The following is a 22,105-nucleotide window of genomic DNA, read 5'->3' as shown; positions in this document are numbered from 1 at the left end:
GATGATCAAGAAATGAAGATAGCCAATAGTGGTGTCAGTTCATAGAGCTTGCATGTGAGATGCAGCAGAAAGGAGGAGAAACTAGAAAGGAAGATGTGAGGTTCGATCGTGTTGGGGATTATTTTAGGGTGTTCTTTGAATTGGGCAATGGGCTTGCTTGGGTTCATATATGTCATACGGTTTGAGAAAATTGCTCGTTGACTTAACAGGTCCTAAGCCTAATTTGGAAATTTAGTTATATTTATCAAGATAATATCCACAATTGTATTTGATTTAGGTGATTAGACTTTTCCCTACTAAAATGAATTAATGCAATTTTTGATAATTTGAAAATATGACCCAAATTTAAGTCAATCACCCAATTTTCAAACGTTTCAACTTAAGTATGGAAAAATTAAAATTGTTTCAAAATAGTCACAACTACACATGCATGGGTCACCGAACAACTAGCGGGTCGAGTCCTGACCTGAGCTTGTGGGCCAAAGCCCGACCCAAGCCTGAAATGACATCGGACCTGGGTAGCCCGAAAAGACTTATGAGCAGACTTGAGCCTTAGTTTTTGTGTTGAGCCAAGTCCAAAACCCGACCCCATAGGTTAAATTCAGGTCAAGCCCGAATCTCGACCAATGGCCTGATACTTGAATTACATATTTACAATTACATCACATGAATTTACTTATAAATTAGTAAATTCATTGATTGATTCATTGATTTAAGGGAGAAGTTATGAAATGGCCCCTGAACTTTCATGAAATGATTAATTTGTCCCATGAACTTTCACTTCTGTATACCATTAGCTCCTACGCACATATTCCGTCTATTTTTACTGATTTGGCAATTGTTTTCCGTTATTAACATGACATGTGGTTTTTAGGCTTGCTGCCACATCAGCTAAATAGATGAAAATGATAACGGATTATAGTTTTGAAAGTTCAGGGGATAAATTGATCATAAATGAAGTTTAGGGGTTAAATTGATCCATTCACGAAAGTTCATGGGTCATTTCAATACTTATCCCTTGATTTAATTATGTTTATGTCATGGATAGTGGATTTATTCGCCAACTATCCCCAATATTAGTCTTAACTTTTTAGTATTTAATAACCGAAAATGACATGTAGCCTATCAGTTTGGTAGCCCATGAGAGTCCAACAGATAAATCAATGAAATAACTTTATTCCACTCTTTTATCTTAGAATTTTTTAATATAAATTCTATTGTTTTTTAAAGCACAGTCATACAATTCATTGTTTTAGTTCTGAATTCATTGATTTTGAAATTCTATTAAAAAAAACAATAGAATTAATATTTATCAGATAAAACTCATCAACAATGGATATTGTTAGAAAGAGTTTTATGCGCTGATTCCGAATATGTAATTTTTTTTAAAATTTAGCATGTCTTTTGGGAGTTAAAACATTTTAAAATTTCATTTAAGAGAATTGGGCTCCCATGGATTACTACCTAACACTACTGTTTAAGAACACTAGTTGCTCATATATAATTAGACGAACATAAATACCTCTTGAAGAAATTTAAACTTAACTCTAACGATATATCTGAGTAAACACGATATGAAGGCTACAAATTAATCGACTAAGCCATGAATCATGACTATGAAGAGGAAGCCGATTGTGTGGATCCTCTTCTCTGGTTATATTCACTAACCAAGAAGCCTCACCTAGACGTCTGCTTTGGATTCACTTTCTTCCAGATGTGAATTTTGTCTCAGGTTTTGCAGTCTGTAGACATGGGTTTTGTATCTAAAAGTTCTTGAGGATTTTTTTTGGGAAAAAAAAATATTGGGTTAGTTGGGATGGTGGAAGGTAAAGGCATGAACTCACCACACCCATCAAGAGCATGGATGCATCTACAAGGAGACGATTGTAGAAGAAGGAAGAAGAATTTGGTATTTTAGCTTTCGACTTTTTTTGGTTCATTTTTTTTCACTAGTTTGTAGGGCCACATTCGTTTAAAAATTAATTTTTTGATGTCACCTCAGCGAATTGAATGTCTGAAAGGTCTAGAAACTACCCTGTTTGATTATTTAATCTACTTTGAAATCATTTTCATTTTTGGAAAAAAAAATTTTGATAACTAAATTGGACTGTTTGAAAATTGAGTGACCTGATTGAACGGGATGATATTTTTTGATGACCAAAATTGTATTAACCCCTGCTCAAACTTAGATTCTTAAATTTGTACAGGACAACCAATGTTAAAACTTATTCACTTGATATACATTCCTTGAGCAACATGGACAAACCAAAATTGGACGTTCACTTCATGGATACAATACCTTAGGCGTATCAACATTAAAAAATAAATAAATCTTCCCTATAACTACCTTTCACTTTTGTTTGTCCCAGGAAACAGTGAAAAAAGAGAGACAACAAAAAAAGAGCAAAAGGAAAATGCCAGAACACCCAATATATACATTTAACTACTAACAATATATTAATACATCGGATTTGGGAGTTTTGTAATTCATTTAAAATTGTAGAGTCTACAATTTGAATTCAATGATTTGGAAAGTGTGTCATATCACACCACATTTTTGTTTTTCAATTTTTAAAATTTGTCTGATTTTTTCTCCATCATTAGATGTGAATTGTAGATTCTAAGGAATTACGGAACACCCAAATTCTAATATATCATATTAGGCACCTAGATTTAAATTCCAAGCAGATCACTCTTTTAGACAACTTTTCCCTCTTTATGCACCTTCACTTGCTTGCCAATTCCGACTCCCCACAATGCCTCCTTTGTCAAGTCTTCTCAATATTCTTTCTTGCCTCTTTCCATCTCTCTACAATTCAAGGAAGCTTTGATTCTTCAAGTTATATATATATATATATATTAACAAAAAATTCGAGGACGATCCTTTAAATCCTTCTTTGCTGTTATGACATTGGCTCTAATTGTTCTTATAGAAGAAGGGAGTCCAGAACACCATATTATATAGTTGCAGATTGGAGACATGGGTTCAAGAGTTATTCAGCATTTCGCCTTCTTCCTCTTGTATCTTGTTCTCAGCTCAGGTGATTTTCATTCGTTTGTAATTTTGGTACTTTGTTGTATGCAAAATCAAGAATTCTATTGCTGAATGCTTAAAGCAATAAGAATTGTTGTCTAGGTTGAACAAAAATTGAAAGGGAAATCACGAACGTCTAGTAAAAATAATATGTGCTAAAGGTAGAACCTGCTAAAATTTGCCCACAAAAGGCCGTCTAGCCAGCCCTGTCCTGTTAGATCTCCAGCAAAATTGATCCAGTCTATGCTTTAAAATTCGACAAATATGGTTGACAAAGAATTTCTGCATAAGCCTCGTTTTCTGTCAATTGTATTTCTCTGGCACCATAACTCTCATCATCTATTATATGCCATGAATAACTATGGGTTTACCATTTGATCATGCATGGTCAATGAAAGCTTATCAACCTCATCAGGAAAAAAAATAAATAATCATTCTGCTTTGGACTTCTTCAGGTTCAATTGTTGCAGAGAAACCTCCTCCAGAAGCAGTTCAGGAAAATGAGCTTGTGGGCAGTCGAGAGAACCAGATATTCTTCTCATCTTCAGTGTCGACTACCCAGTTGGATACAAGTCCTGGAACAATTCCTGTTGTCAACCCAACAACCCCAGGTACCTATCCTGGGGTGAACCCAACCCCGCCCACACCAATCATAACTGGGCCAAGTATAACACCTCCAAGCCCAACGACAATGACCCCACCAACCACAACACCTCCAAGCCCAACGACAATGACCCCGCCAACGACGACGACTCCGGCTTCATCAGGTGGCTCATGGTGTATTGCAAGCCCAAATGCTTCACCAACTGCATTACAGGTTGCTCTTGACTATGCTTGTGGCTATGGTGGTGCAGACTGTTCAGCAGTTCAACAAGGTGCAAGCTGTTACGATCCAAATACACTTCGTGATCATGCTTCTTATGCATTCAATGACTATTATCAGAAGCACCCAGGGTCAACTAGCTGTGTTTTTGGAGGGACAGCACAACTTACCAACACTGACCCAAGTAAGAATTCACAAATCACCACCTCCACAAATAATGGTCTGACTAATTCTCATAATCTAACCTTTTCCTACTGTGAATATTATCCTCATATTATCAATACGTGTATTGTGTATTTGAAAATAATAATTATATATGGTTGATACTAAACTCTTCCTCATGAATCATTACAGGTAGTGGGAACTGTCACTATTCATCATCCTCCACAACATCATCTATAACACCACCATCTGTAACTGCACCCCAGCCACCAAGGTAGATTTTCATCTTCGTGTCTTATTTTCTTGTAGAGAAGCTTTGGGGAAGGGGATTTGAACCTCATGGCCAGGGTGGAAAGATTGATACAACTTCTACATTAGTGAAACTAAGAATCTTTTTCGCTTTTGCAAATGCAGCATGAGTTCACCAGCTATCCCAACTTCCACAATGACCCCCCCATTCACAAGCACACCTGGTGGACAGACAGTTTATGGCGTGCCAGAACCAACAGGACTTCCCAGCTCAGCCATCAATGTTTCATTTGGTTATCTCCTACTCACAACTTGTCTGGTGGGATCGCTTTTACCATTAAATTATCTCTAAGAAGACGGAAATCAAGTCCGTGCACTTTCCATGAGGAGATAGCTATTTCTATGCTACTGCAGCAAAATACAAAGACATCTTTTCGGCATGGAGAATCATCAATGAGATGTTTTCTCCAGGCTTTATACTCATCCTAAGATCTATTGCTATACTTCATCTATGTAGGCATATTAGTTGACGGGGAATCAAGGAGGAAATGAAGCAGAGAATAGAATCTGTTAGGTTCTTGTACTTGTAAACACATCAAAATAGTAACTTCCTTTTGCAGTGTAGTAGAATAAATTATTATATGCTTTAGTAACTCCTCTTTCCAGGGAAGAAGCATTTAGTTGGAATTAATGGGTTCATTAATTGATTTATTGACTAACAACAGTACTAAAACTTTCTCGAATACTATATTAACTGAAACTTTTAACCTAACTGAGAGCAGAAGAAAGGAAGTAGAAGCTGGGATTTGTATGGAGTAAGAACAAATACATGTAAATATTAGAAGTTTAGAACAATCTGTTTCAAACAAATATGTTAGAAAAGGCAATAGGAATTTATACATCCTTGTATTTGCATCAATAATTTTCCCTAATCTAGTCAACTCCAACCTTCATGCATTGGTCTGTGTGAGTGATGTGTTGAAGGGAGCAAAAGAAAGGTAGGTTGGGGGAAGAGAAGGGGCTTAAGGTTTCAGTTATGGGATAGGCATGATTAGGAAAAAATTATCCCACACGGAGAAATAAGGTTTTTTTTTGATCCAGTGGGAAGCAAACTACCAAAACTCATTTTACATGAAGACAAATTTTATTATGAAGAAATAATCATGAATAGGAGAAGGCAGTCTGACCCGAACAAAATAAAGCAATAATATATGCAAAATCAGAAGCGATTGTACAATATACATTAAGTCATTAACATATCTACAGAATATATAAAAGTGAAGACAAGTTTTAGATGGTTAATTATGTCCATCCAAGAGAAATCAAATAATACTCATAGGTTAGGTAAGAGGAAACAACATTTAAGTCCTGATTGATTCTTTATTTCATAACGTAATAGTTTCGGTAATTTACTTAAGATTCATAGCTCTCAACAACTTTATTTAATTTTTATAAAACTAGATCAAGAGCAAGCATGAGACAGCAGTGATACAAATGATGACGGCTAAGGTGGCGACAACTGAACCTCGGTCAAATGCTCTCTGCAAGCTGCCTGCGCCAGAAAAGTGCTGGTAGGCTAAATACGCTGTTATCATCAAGGAAATAATAGCACCTTCTTGGGTACCCCTGTCAGCAAAAAGTACCAAGAAGAAAAATAAAACTACTGAAAACAGATGTAATAGTCTCAATTTATCATCCAACATGGTGCATCTACTTGCCTTAGGTTGATAACTTGATAAGGTGCCACAATCAACAGAAGTAGTGCTGTAAGTGGCAACTCAAGTTCACCTGCAAAAAAGAAATCCAGATACAGTAAATTGAAATTTTGTTATCTCACAATCAACCACAAAATAGAGAAGACAAGCTGACAACTTAGAATTCATTAACAAAGCCTACCAGGAATGAAGAAGAAGAGCCGAACAAGAAGTGCCAAGAATGCACTCCACATACCATATTCACCCCTGCAAATCAGTGATCACACTTAATATAAGTTCACTAATCCATGGTTTCACAAGTAGGCTTTTTGAGCGCAAGTAAGGCATGACGAAAATAAACATTTCTTTTTCTTGTTTTTCCATATCAATAAAACAATATGACAAAACACATGGAACTGACCACGGTTACCTAATCCAGGATATGATGCTGGCAGGTGCTTGTAGAGCAAATAATGGGACGATAAAGGATTTTTTTACGGCAGTGCCCTTTGATAGCATTAACACCCTACAACAACAAAGAATTAAGTTATATATGATATGTCCATCCCACTAAGCTCCATGAATTGAACAAGGAACAGATGGTTACAACAAAAAATTAAGTTATATGTGATATGTTCATCCCACTAAGCTTCATGAATTGAAAAGGAACAGACGGTTTCATCAGTAACATAACAACATAGGATCATTCAATGAAAATAAGAAAAATTTTGTAGCAGTCGCGGTTCAAAGTGACATTTATATCCGCTCACACCGTCATATGCACATGTGCGTGTAGTGCTTCAAGAGCAAAGCCATACACAGAAGAAATTGTAGAGATCCACTGGAGGTTGCGAGCAGTGAGAGGTGCAGCGTAACAAACCGCACTGAATCCTCTCCTATTCTTCTTCTTTTCCATTCTCAGTACTCTTTCATCACTAATCGAAGTTCTGACGAAAAACAACAATTTGAAAGAATTAAAGTTCACGAAAATCAATTAAATTCGGTTAATTTGGTTACAAGAGTGAATCATGATACCTGAGAGGACTAAAGCAGAGAGAGCTTGAGGTGCCGGTGGTGACACTGACAAACTGAAGCTTAGAGCGGTGAAGCGGAGTTCGTAGAGAGAGAAAGGGCTCGTTGTTGTTGTAGGACTGGAGTGGCAGGGTCGATGAGGGAGAAAACGTCGCCATTGTCATATCTTCTTCCGATTCCTTCTTTTTATCACCTAGAGACTGTCGGCTGCTCCTCGGCCGGACGCAAAGTTTTCAGATCGTAGTGGAAAAGTGGGGCCCCGTAGTAATATGGCTGATCCGGCCTTGCCGCACACGTGGAGGAAGATTTTTTTTAGGGGGGTCACGTCAGGGTTCACGATTCTATGGCGGATCCTGCCGCCTCTCTCGGTGTGAGTGCTTTGCATAGAAGTTGCGAAAACAATCAAACTCAAGCAGAAGCCCAAAACTTAGCCCAATATGAAGCCCAGACCAGCCTTAAGATCTATGCTAAGCCCGGCTCTACAAGATAAGCCCAGCCAAACGCAGCCCTAATGGCTAAGCCAATTATTCATATTCCCCTTATTACCAGAAAGGCCCCAAAAATTCTCAAGAAGGAATTCTCTCTGAACCCAAGCCTTCCCTCCTCCTTTTTCTTCCTCAGCAAGTACCCGGTTGATGTTTTAAGCGGCATTCCCTTGATCTGGAGATGGAGGTGCAGTCCATGGAAGAGGGTAAGTAGTACTGTATTAAATCATAATCTGCTTTTGGGAAGAATTTCTCGTTTTGTCTGTCTCTATGGCACGCCTAAGTAACCAACAATAATAACAATCGAATAAACCTTCAAACACGAAATGTTCTTGGGAATTTAGAAATCTAGAAATTAATGTTTTAAATTGAAATTGAAGCCACTGCGCGTAATTAATCTGCTTGGTTGAGTTGTTATCTTGTGATCATTGCAAGTTGCTGTACTGTTCATGCCTTCCAGGTGATTGAACATTAGAATTTGACTCGTGGTGTCGGTGATGCTTCAATTCAAGCGGTCAATTCTAAATTCAGTTTTGCTTGTTTGGTTGGATAGGTGTACGAGGTTGGGTGGCCTAGAGTGTGAAACCTGTTGTGTTCTGCTGTGTCTCATACTCTCAATGTTTCTGACATTATTTATCAAATGTAGAATAATAATTAAGGTCACAGTCTTACTGAGTCTACGGTTAGTTTGGTACTATTATTAAGTTCTTTTTTTATCCCGAAGGTTCTCAGTGCTGTTGTTGACTGTTATTTGTTATTAAGTTTGTCATTTATCTTTGTTTTGGTTAGTTCTACTTTTTTTAGATGCATTGGATCGTAATGGCAAAACAGTCACTAGAGCCAGTTTTACCTGTTGCAACTGAATTTGTGTATTCTGTTTTAGGGTGCAATGATTATGAGTTGTTTGCAATAAGTATTTTCTTCTTTTCATATAATATTTCTTGGATAAAGCTACTCACACACTTGCAAATGTAGTTTTCAAAAAATATGTGGTTCATTTTCTACTGACAATTTTGTGACATTAAGTGTTGGTTTCTTCTTTATCAAGCCATGAAAATTGTATGTCTCTGGTGAGGAACATAACGTTTCAAATCCTTGTTTATTCTCAAAGTGATGCAAACAGCTTCCTGCCCAGACTAAGCAGCATATAATCAATTACTACATTTCTGTCAGTTGATTTTCAGGAGCTCGAACTTCATGAAGTTATCGCTAGTGGCTTATTAGACTTTGATGAATGGATGTCACTCATATCTGAGATTGAGAAGACATATCCTGTAAGTTTGGTGGCTGTTTTTAATTACTCTTGAAATGATAAATTTTTGCATGATTTGACCTTATTTCATTAAATTTATACTGACTTGATCTTTTTTATATTTCCTTTACATGTCAGAAAGTATTTATGATTGAGCATAATCTAAATACTTTTAAGTTTTAACTGTTAAGCTATGGTTTAGGAGGGTTCTTGCTTGTAGTTGTATAAATGATGTCTCAAATTACAAAGCTTGACAGATAACTAATGTTGGAACTCTAATGGTCATCAGTTTAAGAATAAAATTTTCTTATTTCCACGGAAAGTACTTGTTGAATGCTGCTAGTCTACCTTGTTTATGGAAATGGAGCTCCTAGTTTGTTGGCAAGGAGGTCAACAATGCCTGGATATGGAGCCAGCCAATTCAGAAAGACAATCATGTTATGAGTAACAGCTTCTATGGAACCATCTACATTGGTGGGCTGATTTGCGGTACAAAAAATAAGATCCACAGAGAGAAAGTGATTATATTCCTTTTGGGATATTAGTCTATTACCAAAAAAATCAGAGATTTGAGAATTGACTTTTGCTAAAATGGAAATTTAACTTCCCGTTTGGTTTCCCTATCTAAAGTGAGGAAGTCACAGTGAGATTGTAACTATCTATCTTTATGCACTCTTTCGGTTTTTTAATATTGGTAGGTGCAAACTTTGTTTTTGTTCTTAATTTTTTGGCAAAGAAGAATATATCAGATCCTGTAAGGTAGTTCAAGCATGTTGTCTTCAAATACATCTCAAAGCCTGCTTACCATTTTGTTATCTCTATCTGAAGAGTTTTAAAAGATGATATTTTTGGTGTAAAAGTATCATCACTGTCAGGTAGAGCCGTAGAGTGCATGGAATCACAAAAAATAGAGTGCGTGGAATCTGCAAGGTTTAGGGTTCTTGCTTTTAACTTTGCTGTATCGAATTAGTGTTTCTCTAGCTTTATGCCATCATTAACTTGTTCACATGTTTTTTAAGGAAAAAGAAAAAAGAGAGAAAAACAAAATTCACTGTGATTAATGCATGCATTTACTCTCACTGCTTCAGGTTTATTTATATGTTAAGCCGAAATAAAGTATTGTTATTATATTGTTGCAGGAAAACATAGAGAAGATATGTCTGGTTTATGAATCTTTCTTGTCTAAGTTTCCTTTGTGCTATGGTTATTGGAGGAAATATGCTTATCACAAGATACACTTTTGCGGCATTGACAAGGGCGTTGAAGTGTTTGAACGAGCTGTGCAATCAGCAACATTTTCTGTCGATGTGTGGGTTGATTATTGTAGCTTTGGTATTTCGGCTTTTGAGGACCCTTCTGATGTTCGTAGGTAATTTATAATTGCATCATGAATATTTCTCCCATAACACGCATCAGCTGCAACTTTTGTGAGAAACTTGCACTATTAAACTTTTTTGTGATCAAAACAATCTGACGCTGACAATAGTTGGAATGCCATATAAATTAAAACTATCTTCTTAGTTTTGTACAAGGAGTTTGATTTGTAATGATGTATTGCTTATGGAAAAGCATGGGCTTCGAGGGTGGTTGCTGTGGTGGTGTGAAGTGTGAACAAGTGTTTAGCATTCACCATGGGAATTCTAACTGCAAAGGTGCCTCCCTCTGCTTTGTATTGATCTTATGCCAAGGAGTTGATTGCTTCTGCTTAGGAAATATTTTCTTCTTTTTTTTTCCCCAAATTTTATTTAGCTTAGGGCTTAGTCCATCTTTCTTATCTCTCATCGTGGTGTATAGAAAACGTTCTTCTTGGGCCCTTTTTTTTGCTAGATCACGAGCTTGTGAGGCTTTTAGCTTCACATTCCTTTCAACTGCAAAAGTCAGGCCTGAAACTGGAATTCTATAAGTATAGTATGCAGGGAAGGACCTGTCATGAGATGACATGGAGCAAGAGGTACTTGTCTCTCACGAGTTGAAGGCGTGAAGAAAGAGGTCACTTCTGAACTGAAGGATAACCATCTAGAGAATATATAGTCGGGCCAGTTCAGTGGTGAGCCTCAAAAAAATGATGGGGTAAATATCAAAGTGCAGCTACAATCTTGCTGCATGACATAATACGACACGATTGTGTAAGTATATGGTATTATGGTGATGACATGATAATGGAGTCTAGGGGAAGAGATGAAACCTGTGCTGCATTAAGAAGAGTATTTGACAAGATATATCAGTACCGGTTGAGGTTTAGTCCAAATGTGCCTTTGGCGTCCATTGGGAAAGCCCAAGTGAATTGATTCCCATGTTTCAAAGATTGAGCCTCCTTTTGAATCCCCGAATTATGATACTGGAGGAACATTATAGAAGATGCGTTCATACTCTTTCTACTGCCCTAGGTATCTTGTACAAATCCATCTCCTATCTGTTATTTGTAACCTTTACTGCTGTCTTAGTTACCATTTGCTTTAACTGGTGGTTTATATTTGGTCCTTTTGGGTCACCTGACCTGAGCTGATCGCATTTCGCAATGTTATCTTTTACTGGGTCCAACAGCTCTCATATATGTGGTACATTCATATTCTTAGCCATTTCAATAACTATTTGATTAATTCGTTTGGCACTTCAATCTGTTCTGGGGGGAATGATGTCGGACATTATAAGCCCTGCATTTTATTGGTTGAATTTATCCATTTTAGTTTTGCTGGGCATTCTGCTGTCTTTTTGTATTTGCTTAGCCTCATGTATACATTTCTTTGGCGGATCATGAATCTAGTTTTCATTTTCATGAAAATTCTGATTGCCTACTGTTCATATTTTAACAACTGGTGATAAGATAATGCTGATTGCTGAATAAGACATGGGATTCTGGATTTTTTTTGATACAAAAGTGTCGAATGTACTCATTGGCCTTTTTCAATGTAAGTTAGCCTCTTTAAATCTATTTTTCAATGTTTAGATGTTGAATACTTTCTAGCATCATAATCATTTTGCTAAATGAGACAAACCCATTTTCGGTCTATGTCAGTTGAATGTTGATTGTTTTTTTGTATCATCTTCTACAAATCATTTGGCAGATTATTCAAAAGAGGCATGTCATTTGTTGGGAAAGATTACCTCTCCCATGTCTTGTGGGATAAGTACATTGAATATGAGTTTTCTCAGCAGCAATGGAGTTCCCTCGCTTTTATTTACATCCAAACTCTGCAATTTCCAACGAAAAAGTTGCGTCAGTATTATGATAGGTAAATCTCACTAATCCAAGTTTATTTTCACAGTTTCTTAAACTACTCGCAATGATATGAGTATTTGGGATTCCAGATATTGAAAATGATACTTAATGCTTTATGTTCTAGTTTTCCCAACACGATAGGTCAAGATTCAAGGATCAGGATCGAACCTTTTCTTTTCTTTTTCTTTTTCATAGTAATGATGAGCTTAGAACTTACTGAACTTATTTGATATTAGTTCTTTCATACATGTTGCTTACAGGTGAAAATTATCTTTATGGATTTCTATTCAAAAAAAGATATTGTCTTAGTGGATGATGGAATCTTTGGGGCACGTTTGAAGTTGGAAATGTAGGCCTATGTTAGGCATATTATTTAAGCTTTGAAAGAAATGTCATCTTAGTTTATGCGTTGGCTTAAGTAACTATTCTGTGGTCATTAACAATTTATGTCTTGGTGACATTTTATTGTTGCTGTTGGAATAATAGGTTTGTGTGTAACAATGTTGGCTCTGATACCAAGTTGAGAAGTGTAACAGAGAGGGTTAAGAGAGAACTGAGTGAAAGTGAGGTAAATAATGCTTGCGTATTATTGAAAATTTTTAAAAAGCACCTGTACATAGACTTAAGCCGAAGCCAAAAGTGGGTAAAACAAACCTGACCTAAGACCGAGCACACACGAACACACACTACACACAAACCTATTATTCCAAAAGTTCCCATGGCGTACTTTGATGTCATCACCTTGATCCTGTTGTTTCCATCCTAAAATACCTTATCATCCACTTTCTTATGCTTGTTAGGTGATTCACAATTTTAATAATACTCATTGGCAACTAATTATATGTTTATTTCAGTTTCAAGAAGTTGGTGGCAATATGGGAAGAGGAAATGAAGTGTCATACCAATTCTGCCCTGGATGCACAACCAGAATGTGCACCTGATGATGAAAGTTCTACATTTTATGAGGTAGGTGATGTCATGCATGCCATTGAAGACATGCTGAATTCACCTTTTGGCCCCACTAGGTATAAAGCGCTGCAGAAGTACATCTCTTTTGGGGAGCGGTTCTATCAGGAAGCATGTAAGTTAGATGAGAAAATATCTTTCTTTGAGAGAAATATTCGTCGGTCTTATTTCCACATCAAGCCACTTGATGTCAACCAATTGGAGAATTGGCATAACTATCTGAACTTTATTGAGGTGCAAGGAGATTTTGATTGGGTACGGCTCTATGCTTTTTAGTTTAATTTTGATTCACACTGTTGCTTAGTTTATGATACTCAAATTAATTTCATTAATTATAGGCTGCCAAACTTTATGAGAGATGCTTAATTCCCTGTGCTAATTACCCTGAGTTCTGGATGCGTTATACGGAATTCATGGAAAGCAAGGGAGGTAGAGAGGCGGCTAACTTTTCAATGGAGCGAGCAACACAAACTTTCATAAAGGTATATATCTTCCTAATGATGATCGCTGTTCATCTTTTAATTTAAGTGCACCAACCTATTTGTAGGGTTTTATTGGTCCTTACCATCTATTTATAGGGTTTTGTGCAAAAAAATGACTGCATTGATTTGTTTATCGGCAACATTTTATCATCGTTGTTAATTGCTGGTTCTAATATGATGCTTGGACTCAATTTATTTACCCACTTATCCAATGTCTTATAGCCTCTCCCTCATTTGCAGAGAGTGCGAATGATCCATCTTTTCAATGCTAGGCATAAGGAGTACGTAGGAGATTTGGTTGGTGCACGTGCTGCTTTACTTCAATGTGATCAAGAATCAGACACCGAATTTGTTCAGAATGTGGTAATAAAAGCTAACATGGAAAGACGTCAGGTATAGTTAGTCAAACTTATGCATTTTCTGAATTTGGTGGAATCATTTCTGATAGGCGTGCTCTTTTCTCCATACATGGGCAGGGAAACTTCACAGAAGCTTCTAATGTATTCAAAGAAGCCTTAAAGTTGGCTGAATTGAAGGAAAAGTCCCATACTCTTCCAAATTTATATGTTCATTTTTCGCGGCTTCAATACATGGTAATTGATGAATGTTTCAATTTTTGGTTCCAGGATCTTATCAGTATATGTAGATTGCATTCCAAGTCCCCAACCAGCACCCAAAAGAAGAGGAAACAAAAAAAGAAGTAAAAGAGAAAACCCACATATAATGTACTTGTGTAGTTGTGTGAAATATTTTCAAGTGCATGCCTAAGCTGAAAGAAAATGCTTAAATCTGTTTTCAGTGTCTCTCTCTCTCTCTCTCTCTTAATGCTTGCACATTGGTTCAGAGATGATTATTGATTCTTTCCTAACAGCTTTCTTGGTACGCAGATAACTGATAGTGCAGATGCTGCCAGAGACGTTCTAATAGAAGGTATCAAACACATGCCTTCCTGCAAATTACTTCTGGAGGTATTTCTATCCCTTTTTAATGTCTCATAAAGCTTCCCAAGTAGAGTATCATAAGAAATAAATTGGCGTTAGGCCAACATCAAAACGGCTGTTTATTACTTTCTATCAATTTATTTGTGATGAATTCCGTGGACAAATTGGAAATTTGGTTAATTTTTCTTTTTGTTTGAACTTTGAAGTTGAGTAACTGTGCTGCCTCTTATTTATTCTGGCTGCTAGGGAATGACTTACGAGAACCTGAGATTGTGATTGTTACTTTTGCAGGAGTTGATAAAGTTATCAATGATGAATGGGGGATCAAGACACATAAATGAGGTTGAGCCCATAATTGCTAATTCAATCTCTCTTTCATCCAGTTCATCACAAAGTTTAAGCACAAAAGATGTGGAAGATGTATCAAACTTATATCTGGAGGTAAACCTTGATTTTGGGCTCTTACTTTGCACACTCCATTGTAGTAGATAAATGATTCTCCTAAAGTAAGGTGTGAACTGGAAGATCAATTTCTGGCCGCTTGCATATGCCATTAGAACAAAATCTCTAGCTGTTTTTGGTGCCATAGCGGCGTGTGTGATAACCGAAACACTTGAAATACCAGACAACTTTTAAGGTCTCTTACATAGAGGAAGTTTCTAGGAATAGTGATAGGGTTAATCTATTGCAATGCAAGTGTCAGTTTTAAATATCTTTCTAATAGACAACTTATTTGATCTTGTTTCAATACTGACAAAATTTAGACACTTGCAGTTTGTTGACCTTTGTGGAAATGTCAAAGACGTAATGAAAGGTTGGCATCAGCATATAAAATTGTTCCCGCACTGTGTAAGGACAGCTTCATTTAAGCATCCAGGAGCAAGTTCAAAGCCCTGGAAACTGGTCGCAGAAGCAAGAAAAGAAACTCTTGACACTGTACCTCCTCTGTTGTCTGACAATTCTGACCATCGAGTCCAGTCCCCATTTCAAGAAGAGAAACTCTCTTCATCAGGCAATCCTGTTTCTTTGTCTGATCATGATGCCACCTCTCAAATATTGGACCAGAATCCTCAAATGCTGGAAAATTGTGAACTTCTATTTGAGGCAGGTGCAATTGATCCTCGTCAATCGGAAGAATCTGAGATTGATGTGCAGGAGACTGCAGAGCCAGTATGCTCCAAATTTTCAGAGCACCCTAGAGAAGATGCTCCTGAGCCAAATATGTTAACCCTTGAATCAGCACAAAAAGTGACTAATGATGGTCAAATTGTCCAATCATCGCAAGAATACTTTGAAAAACATAGCATGCAACAACAGAACGATCTTGAACCTGAGCAGGATTTGAGACCACCTTCACTCGAAAAACTTTGCTTAGATTCTCAGAGTGATAAATCTCGAGATTTAATTCCCAAAGTATCTGATGATTGTGAAGCTGATATAGAAATTAGTTTCTCAAATGGACAGGTGCTGAAGAGCGAATCTCCTCAAGTGAACAGTAAGTCAAATGAAAGCATGATAGAGATCAATCATGATAGTAATGGAGATCACTTTGTATCCAGCACTGTTAGTACTCGTATTGCTGATTCTCCCAAAAGTCACTCCGAATATTTTTGTCATTCAACAGATTATCAAAGTACAGCGTCAGAAGCTCACTCATCACAACAGATGCATGTCAATGGTGGTGGAAACTGGCGGCAAAGGAGCAATAGTGATAGAAATCGGAAGGATTCCAGATATGGGTTTCATGGGCACTCGCATAGAAGATTTCACCAACGGCAGCAGTTATCTCCCCAAAAGCAATACCAGCGAGCTGAAATGGGCACCCGAATTCCCGTTAGTCAAAGTCAAACGTCTCAACTTTCGCATCCGCAAAACCAGCAAGGCAGCCAAGCACGCGTAGCGCCTACTGTTCCAGCTAAAACAGCTTCACCTCAAGCCTGGTCGGTGCAAAATGTACAGTACCAGAATTTTGCCTCTGCAAATCAGTCTCAACCGTCAGCTCAACCTGCTGGTTTTCCTCAAGCACATATGGTTCCACATATCACACAAAGTAGTGAGCAGCATGGTGATTTGCAGAATAACCAAGCATATAATCAAATGTGGCAATATTATTACTACCAGCAACAGCAGCAGCAACAGTTTCTTATGCAGCAACAACCCCATCAGCAGCAGCAGCTCCTGCAGCAACAATATCAACAGCAGCAGTTGCAACTGCAACAGCAATACCTTCAGCAGCAACAGTTGCAACAACAGCAATTATCTGATGAGCAGCCTCAACAGCTTCAGCAACAACAAGATCAGCAGCAACCATTGCAAATGCAACAGCAACAGCAGTTTCTGCAACAACAACAACAATGGCAGTTGCAATATCAACAGCAGTTTCTGCAGCAACAGTATCCCTATCAACTGCAACAGCATCAGCTTCAGCAGCAACAGCATATCCTTTACCTGCAACAGCAACAATTGCAAATCCAACAATCACAACAACAACAATCTGAACATCAGTTGCAAAATCATCTGTATCATCAACAACAACAGGAAGAGCTCTCATCAGAGCAGCAACAGGAAGAGCTCTCATCAGAGCAGCAACAGCAGCTACGTGAACGGGAAGGAACGCTACACGAAGAAATTAAGGCATCACAGAACAACTGCAAACAGGTATTCTAGATTAAAGGCAATGACTTGATTTTTTAACCCCCTCAACGCCAAAACTTGCAATCATAACAATCGTATGGTATTGCATAAATTTCTATTTTGAATCAACCCTTGAATAAATGTTTGTGACATAGCAGTGCACACTATTTTATTAAGTCAAACCACCACAACATTTATAATGCAGAAAGAAGGATAGATGGAGAACTTCTTCTCAAAGCACTAGTGTGTGATTCAAAACTCGTATTCTCTTTTTCTTTTATATGGTGTCAAACCTACACAGAAAGGAGTTAATAAATTATGTGCATCAGTGAAGATAACTGTTGGGTATGTGAACCATATGGTAAAATAAGAAATATACCTTGTGGATCGATATTTTCATACCATGTCATGAATGTGGCAATTAAGTGAAAGTGTTTTTTTCTGCCAGCTATATCCAACTCAGAATACGTAATTTTCTGCAACTATATTCAATTGGATTATGTTGCGAGGGGTTCGACCTTGCAATTACAATAATATTTCTGTCTCAATTTTAGAGTCTTTCAACTTTTATGAGTTTTGGACTCATTTATTCTCCTTTTCTGCACCCTTCTCTCTTTGTAGTATTGTTGTTGACTTCCAATGCAGTAAATTCATGTTGCTCATTAGCCAAAAAAGCATGCTTGACCTGATAGAGGTGCCATAAGTTATGGGGACCCTTGAGTCGATGAGTCACATTTCCACTTTAAATGTTGTACTGCATTAACTTAAGCGTGGATGTTATATGAGTTTGAGGGTTTGGGACATGTAGAAGATGCAGGGCCTGTCAAATAATAGGTTTTCCATCTTGTAGTTACCAGCTTTGTTAGAACGAAAAATACGTAGTGCATGAGGAGTTACCAATATCCACTGAGGAAATGGAAGGTTAAAATGATTTTCTAACATATCAGTTTGTCTCTTTCCTTTGCATCCTGACTCACATACTTCGACTACAGGAAGCTCTGGCGGAAGCGAGACAACACGTGGCATCTCAGGTTAGTTAAAACACGTTATTTCACATACTGGAGCAATATTACTTCTTGACATGGTGTTCGTGGTTTGGTGGAGCAGTTGCTGATGAGATAGTGGGTAGAGGAAAAAGATGGATTGTATGCATTTCAACTTGCTTTCTTATTCTATAACTCATGATGCCCTGTTCTAAATATATCTTTTTATCAAAACAGGGGCCAGGGTTGACACCCCCACCACAAAGTGCAGGTTTTCCTGGAGCGTCATATGTTATATCTCCGAGTAAGGAATCACATTCTCCCCAGAGTCGATAATGTTGCCTCTTGTCATCTACAGTATGATGCCTTGCCCAAGTGTAATGTCATCCTTAATGTAAATAGTTTCCCTAGATAGAGAAAAAAAACATTTCATCGAGTATTTATAGGCAATGTACTTTATATAAGTTTGGTACCGTTGATTGTCATTTAACTGTGTTTTTCAATCGTGACAAATGGGAATATAACCAATGAAGACCGCCGACTGCGAACTTGTATGAACTACGGATAGGTGAGTAGTGTTTCAGAACACTAGAATGTTTTCAATATTTCCATATTTACAAGATCATATTCTGCTGTAATTCACCTTGGTGGCGTGTACATTTCTGTCAATTTGTTGACTGTTGAGTTTCAATTTGGGGTTTCAAATTGTGGTTTTGGTTTGGGGTTTTGATTTGAGATTTCAGTGGTTTTGAAATGGAGTTTCAATTTGGGGTTTTGATTCAGGATTTCGAATAAGTGTTTTGATTTTGGTTTCGATGTCTATTGAATTTCAGTTTAAGATTTCATTTCAGGTTTCAAATTGGGGTTTGGATTCAGGGTTCATTGTCTATTGAGTTTCAATTTGGGGTTTTAGTTTAGGTTTCAAATTGGGATTTCAGTGGTTTCAAAATGGGGTTTCGATTCGGGATTTCAAAAATGTGATTTGATTTTGGTTTCGATGTCTGTTGAGTTTCAATTTAGGGTTTTAGTTAAGGTTTCGAATTAGGGTTTCAATGTATGTTGAGTTTCAATTTGGGGTATCAAATTAGGGTTTGGTTTTGAGTTTTAATTTGATTATTAGGAAACCTATGGCACATTTTTCGAACGAAGAAGGGGTTTGAACGTAACAGAAAAAATAAACAAGTAAAAATTGTCATTGTGAATTTATTGATTTTCTGTTACTTGTTTCTTTGCTTTTTTTCTAGAGCATATTAGCTGAATCTGGAATTTTCCGCCATTTCAAGTAAGGGGCTCATTTGACATGCTTGTTCAAATTACAGCCGGCTTAATTGAACAATTTTCTAAGTACAACAGACTTCTTTGTTCTTAAAACGATAAGTTTCAAAAGAGTCGAGGATATGTAAAAAGATAATTTTTAATATCATATATAAAATTATGACACATGTCATCATTTTATTGGTCCATGCTATGTGCTAGTCACCTCATCAATCGTAAAATACTCAGAAATTCATGTCGTCATATATATCGGTTTTTGATACTGTTCCAATGGAGTTCTTCCTCAATTGCTCTTTGGTAAATTCAAACATGTTTAAGTCGTCCAGCTCTTTTTTTCATAAAGCTACATGGGTAGTCCAGCTCTTTATGTCTCTAAATCAATAACTGGACTCGTATTCCACGTAGACAAACCAGTTCACACAAAAAAATTTGGTACGCACATTACGAAAGCATGTTTAAAAGTGTGCATGTATCGCAGATTGTTGTTGCAAGGGCAGTTACAACAAGAAAGTAGGAAAAGCATTTATGTATCGAGTAAACGACCATCAAATCATATCCCCTAAAAAATTAAAGCATCACCAGTCTTTCCAGACTACAAGAACCCAACTACATCAGTGGTTAATCATCAGCCTCTTGTAGAGAGGTCCTTGGCATGAACAGCAAAAGAAAGGGAGGAAGGGCTTACTCTTGGGGAAAACAAATATTCGCAAGAAGTCGAAATATACCTGCCATTCTACATGGGATCCACTTGCTAAATTGTAAGACTGGAAAGCATGAGCCATATAACATATGCAGACTAATAACGGCGATCGAACCACAAATAAAAGCAACTCAATACAATATCAAGCACATGTAGAAATTATAGCGAAATTAAACAGGCTGGATGCCTTGCTTTGTTTACAGAGAAAATGAATAGTCGAGAGATCAAATAAAAAGGATTAGAAAGAACTGTCTAAAGATACATATTTTTATCTACAAATACACTAATCAATCTGTTCCCAACTTTGCTTTGGAATTCAAAATGTGTGAGTTGTCATTAATTCATAGCAAGAACTGCCATGGCCAGAAGAATATGTGTATGGAACTCAACGTACCTATGATTTTGTGATTAGCAGATAATCTAGTAATGCACTTCGCATGACCTGCAGATAAGGCATGCAAAATTAAAAAATGAGAATAGACTGTAATATTCAGCAGATGTTATTACAGGCAGCGATTGCTAATTATTACAATTTTAGAAATGATACCCTATACCAGTTCTTTGGCCAATTTTTGAATCTAGCAGGCACTCGATCAAGCCCATTTCCCTTTTTCTCAATCTCCATAAAGACCTGCAGAACTAACAGGAGAACCGAGAACCGACAGACAGAGTAGCTCCCATACAGATACTTCTTGAATTACCAACGCTTCAATGGTCTAATAACTCAAACTTTAATGCATAGAATCAAAAATTTTAGAACATAGCGTGGCCATTGGGAACCAAACTCTGTCGTATATTTGCTATCATCAGTCACATGAGATCATATTTTCGCACAGGCCTCCCAATGAGAACTTTAACTTGGTGTTCAGGCAAAAATCGCATGCCTTAAGATATGCTCTCAATCTCTCCAGATTTTTCTAAGTGAAGACATGTACCCTCTTCTCAATGACAGTCCCTGCTCAACTTAGTTTTCCCAAATCATTGAAACTAAGTTTTTAAATCTAAATCATGAAGACTATCCTGCATTTTAACTAGGCATTATAATGGGAGAACTCTAACCACCTAGCATATGATCCATGCTGATAGTAAACTCTAGGCATCGTTAACAAGGAGTGTGTAAACTTCTCACTTGCAGTTCCATAGCAGCAGGGATGATTATGTCACAGGATAATAACCGTCTTAACGATCTGTGCTAAATAAAATAATTGCGAGCTTGAGCCATAAGAAACTCAGAAATGTAGTAGATTCATCAAATAATCCTGCCCATTCATGCTAATTAAACAGGCACCGCTTCCCTTCATTAATCAACCCCTTTTTCCCAACATTGATTAAATTCAAATTTCAAGTTTTGATTATGTTTTCAGGCTAAATGACATGCATGGGTTTGAATTTTAAAAATGGCAAATGCAATGTGTTGGAATTATGAGAGAATATTACGTTTCTTGTAATTATGGGTTGTAAATATTCCCTTTAATTACTTTGATTTAGTTTCCTAGAATTAGGTTGATTTGATTGATTTAGTTTCCCTAATTTAGGGCTCTCAATGTAACTATATAATGTACAACCTCACAACATGAATATACAACACAAATTATTCAATTCTTCTTGGTATCGAAGCCTAGGGTTTTCTTTATCATCACTGTTCACGGATACTGTTCACGAGCAGTTTTCTCGGCTTTTTCTGGCAGCACGTATCTCTTTTGTTTTTCATCGACTTCGGCAGCTCTTTATCTCAAGCGTGACTCTGTTCGCATCTGTCTCTTTTCGCACACATCTATCTCAAACATATTTGTGTGTATCTGTCTCTGCGCGCACCTATCTCTCGTCGCGCGTGTCTATCAGTTTCTCTTAGCGAGTGTTGCAAGTATCTTTGTTGGGTTATCTTTGGCAAATCTCTGTCTTGGTGTATCTCTGCCAGTCGTGATTATTTCACGAATTGATTCGACTACTGCCTAACTTTGGGTAAAATTTTACGATTTCTTGGCTTGCACTGTGGCAATTTACTTTTGCCGAGATGGATTATAGTCATCTTTCACCAGATTTGAGCCAGCTCCAGTCCCAGATTGCTCAGCTACAGTCATCAGCTGTTATTGCTGCAGGTACTCCTACTGCTTTCCATGGTAAGTCAGGGAATCCCACTTGGATTTTGGATTCTGGGGCTAACAACCACATG

The 22,105-nt window shown here is 37.3% G+C and overlaps 3 protein-coding genes and 1 long non-coding RNA gene across 8 annotated transcripts; 2 read left to right on the top strand and 2 right to left on the bottom strand.

Moving 5' to 3' along the window:
• Nucleotides 1-2,852: 2,852 nt before the first annotated feature.
• Nucleotides 2,853-4,971, top strand: LOC120013728 (mucin-2-like). Its single transcript, XM_038865640.1, has 4 exons — nt 2,853-3,041; nt 3,490-4,041; nt 4,212-4,293; nt 4,434-4,971. Exons 1-4 carry the CDS (start codon nt 2,981-2,983, stop codon nt 4,618-4,620), a joined length of 882 nt encoding a protein of 293 aa, XP_038721568.1. The 5' UTR covers nt 2,853-2,980; the 3' UTR covers nt 4,621-4,971.
• A 540-nt stretch (nt 4,972-5,511) lies between these two features.
• Nucleotides 5,512-7,219, bottom strand: LOC120013527 (cold-regulated 413 inner membrane protein 1, chloroplastic-like). Its single transcript, XM_038865361.1, has 6 exons — nt 6,998-7,219; nt 6,781-6,909; nt 6,393-6,488; nt 6,165-6,229; nt 5,987-6,056; nt 5,512-5,894 (listed from the first exon to the last, which is right to left on the bottom strand). Exons 1-6 carry the CDS (start codon nt 7,156-7,158, stop codon nt 5,726-5,728), a joined length of 690 nt encoding a protein of 229 aa, XP_038721289.1. The 5' UTR covers nt 7,159-7,219; the 3' UTR covers nt 5,512-5,725.
• Nucleotides 7,220-7,548: 329 nt separating this feature from the next.
• On the top strand, nt 7,549-18,595 carry LOC120012834. Of its 5 annotated transcripts, none has more exons than XM_038864369.1 (14): nt 7,549-7,685; nt 8,653-8,753; nt 9,871-10,100; nt 11,797-11,964; nt 12,806-13,172; nt 13,256-13,399; nt 13,640-13,792; nt 13,876-13,992; nt 14,287-14,367; nt 14,632-14,781; nt 15,115-15,835; nt 15,965-16,998; nt 17,967-18,005; nt 18,195-18,595. In XM_038864369.1, exons 1-14 carry the CDS (start codon nt 7,661-7,663, stop codon nt 18,291-18,293), a joined length of 3,429 nt encoding a protein of 1,142 aa, XP_038720297.1. In that variant the 5' UTR covers nt 7,549-7,660; the 3' UTR covers nt 18,294-18,595. The 5 variants fall into 5 exon arrangements, with proteins under 5 accessions (XP_038720297.1, XP_038720296.1, XP_038720295.1 ...); XM_038864368.1 differs by adding an exon at nt 18,082-18,095 and having other exon boundaries at nt 15,115-16,998; XM_038864367.1 differs by adding an exon at nt 18,082-18,119 and having other exon boundaries at nt 15,115-16,998.
• A 1,468-nt stretch (nt 18,596-20,063) lies between these two features.
• On the bottom strand, nt 20,064-21,338 carry LOC120012697. Its single transcript, XR_005471268.1, has 2 exons — nt 20,480-21,338; nt 20,064-20,374 (listed from the first exon to the last, which is right to left on the bottom strand). It is a non-coding gene; the product is annotated as an uncharacterized LOC120012697 (long non-coding RNA).
• Nucleotides 21,339-22,105: the final 767 nt, after the last annotated feature.

This window comes from Tripterygium wilfordii, chromosome 13 (assembly GCF_013401445.1).
Source record: "Tripterygium wilfordii isolate XIE 37 chromosome 13, ASM1340144v1, whole genome shotgun sequence".
In the NCBI taxonomy this organism is placed as follows: domain Eukaryota; kingdom Viridiplantae; phylum Streptophyta; class Magnoliopsida; order Celastrales; family Celastraceae; genus Tripterygium; species Tripterygium wilfordii.
The sequence above is the reverse complement of the archived record's forward strand: the minus strand, read 5'-3'. Positions and strand labels throughout refer to the sequence as shown.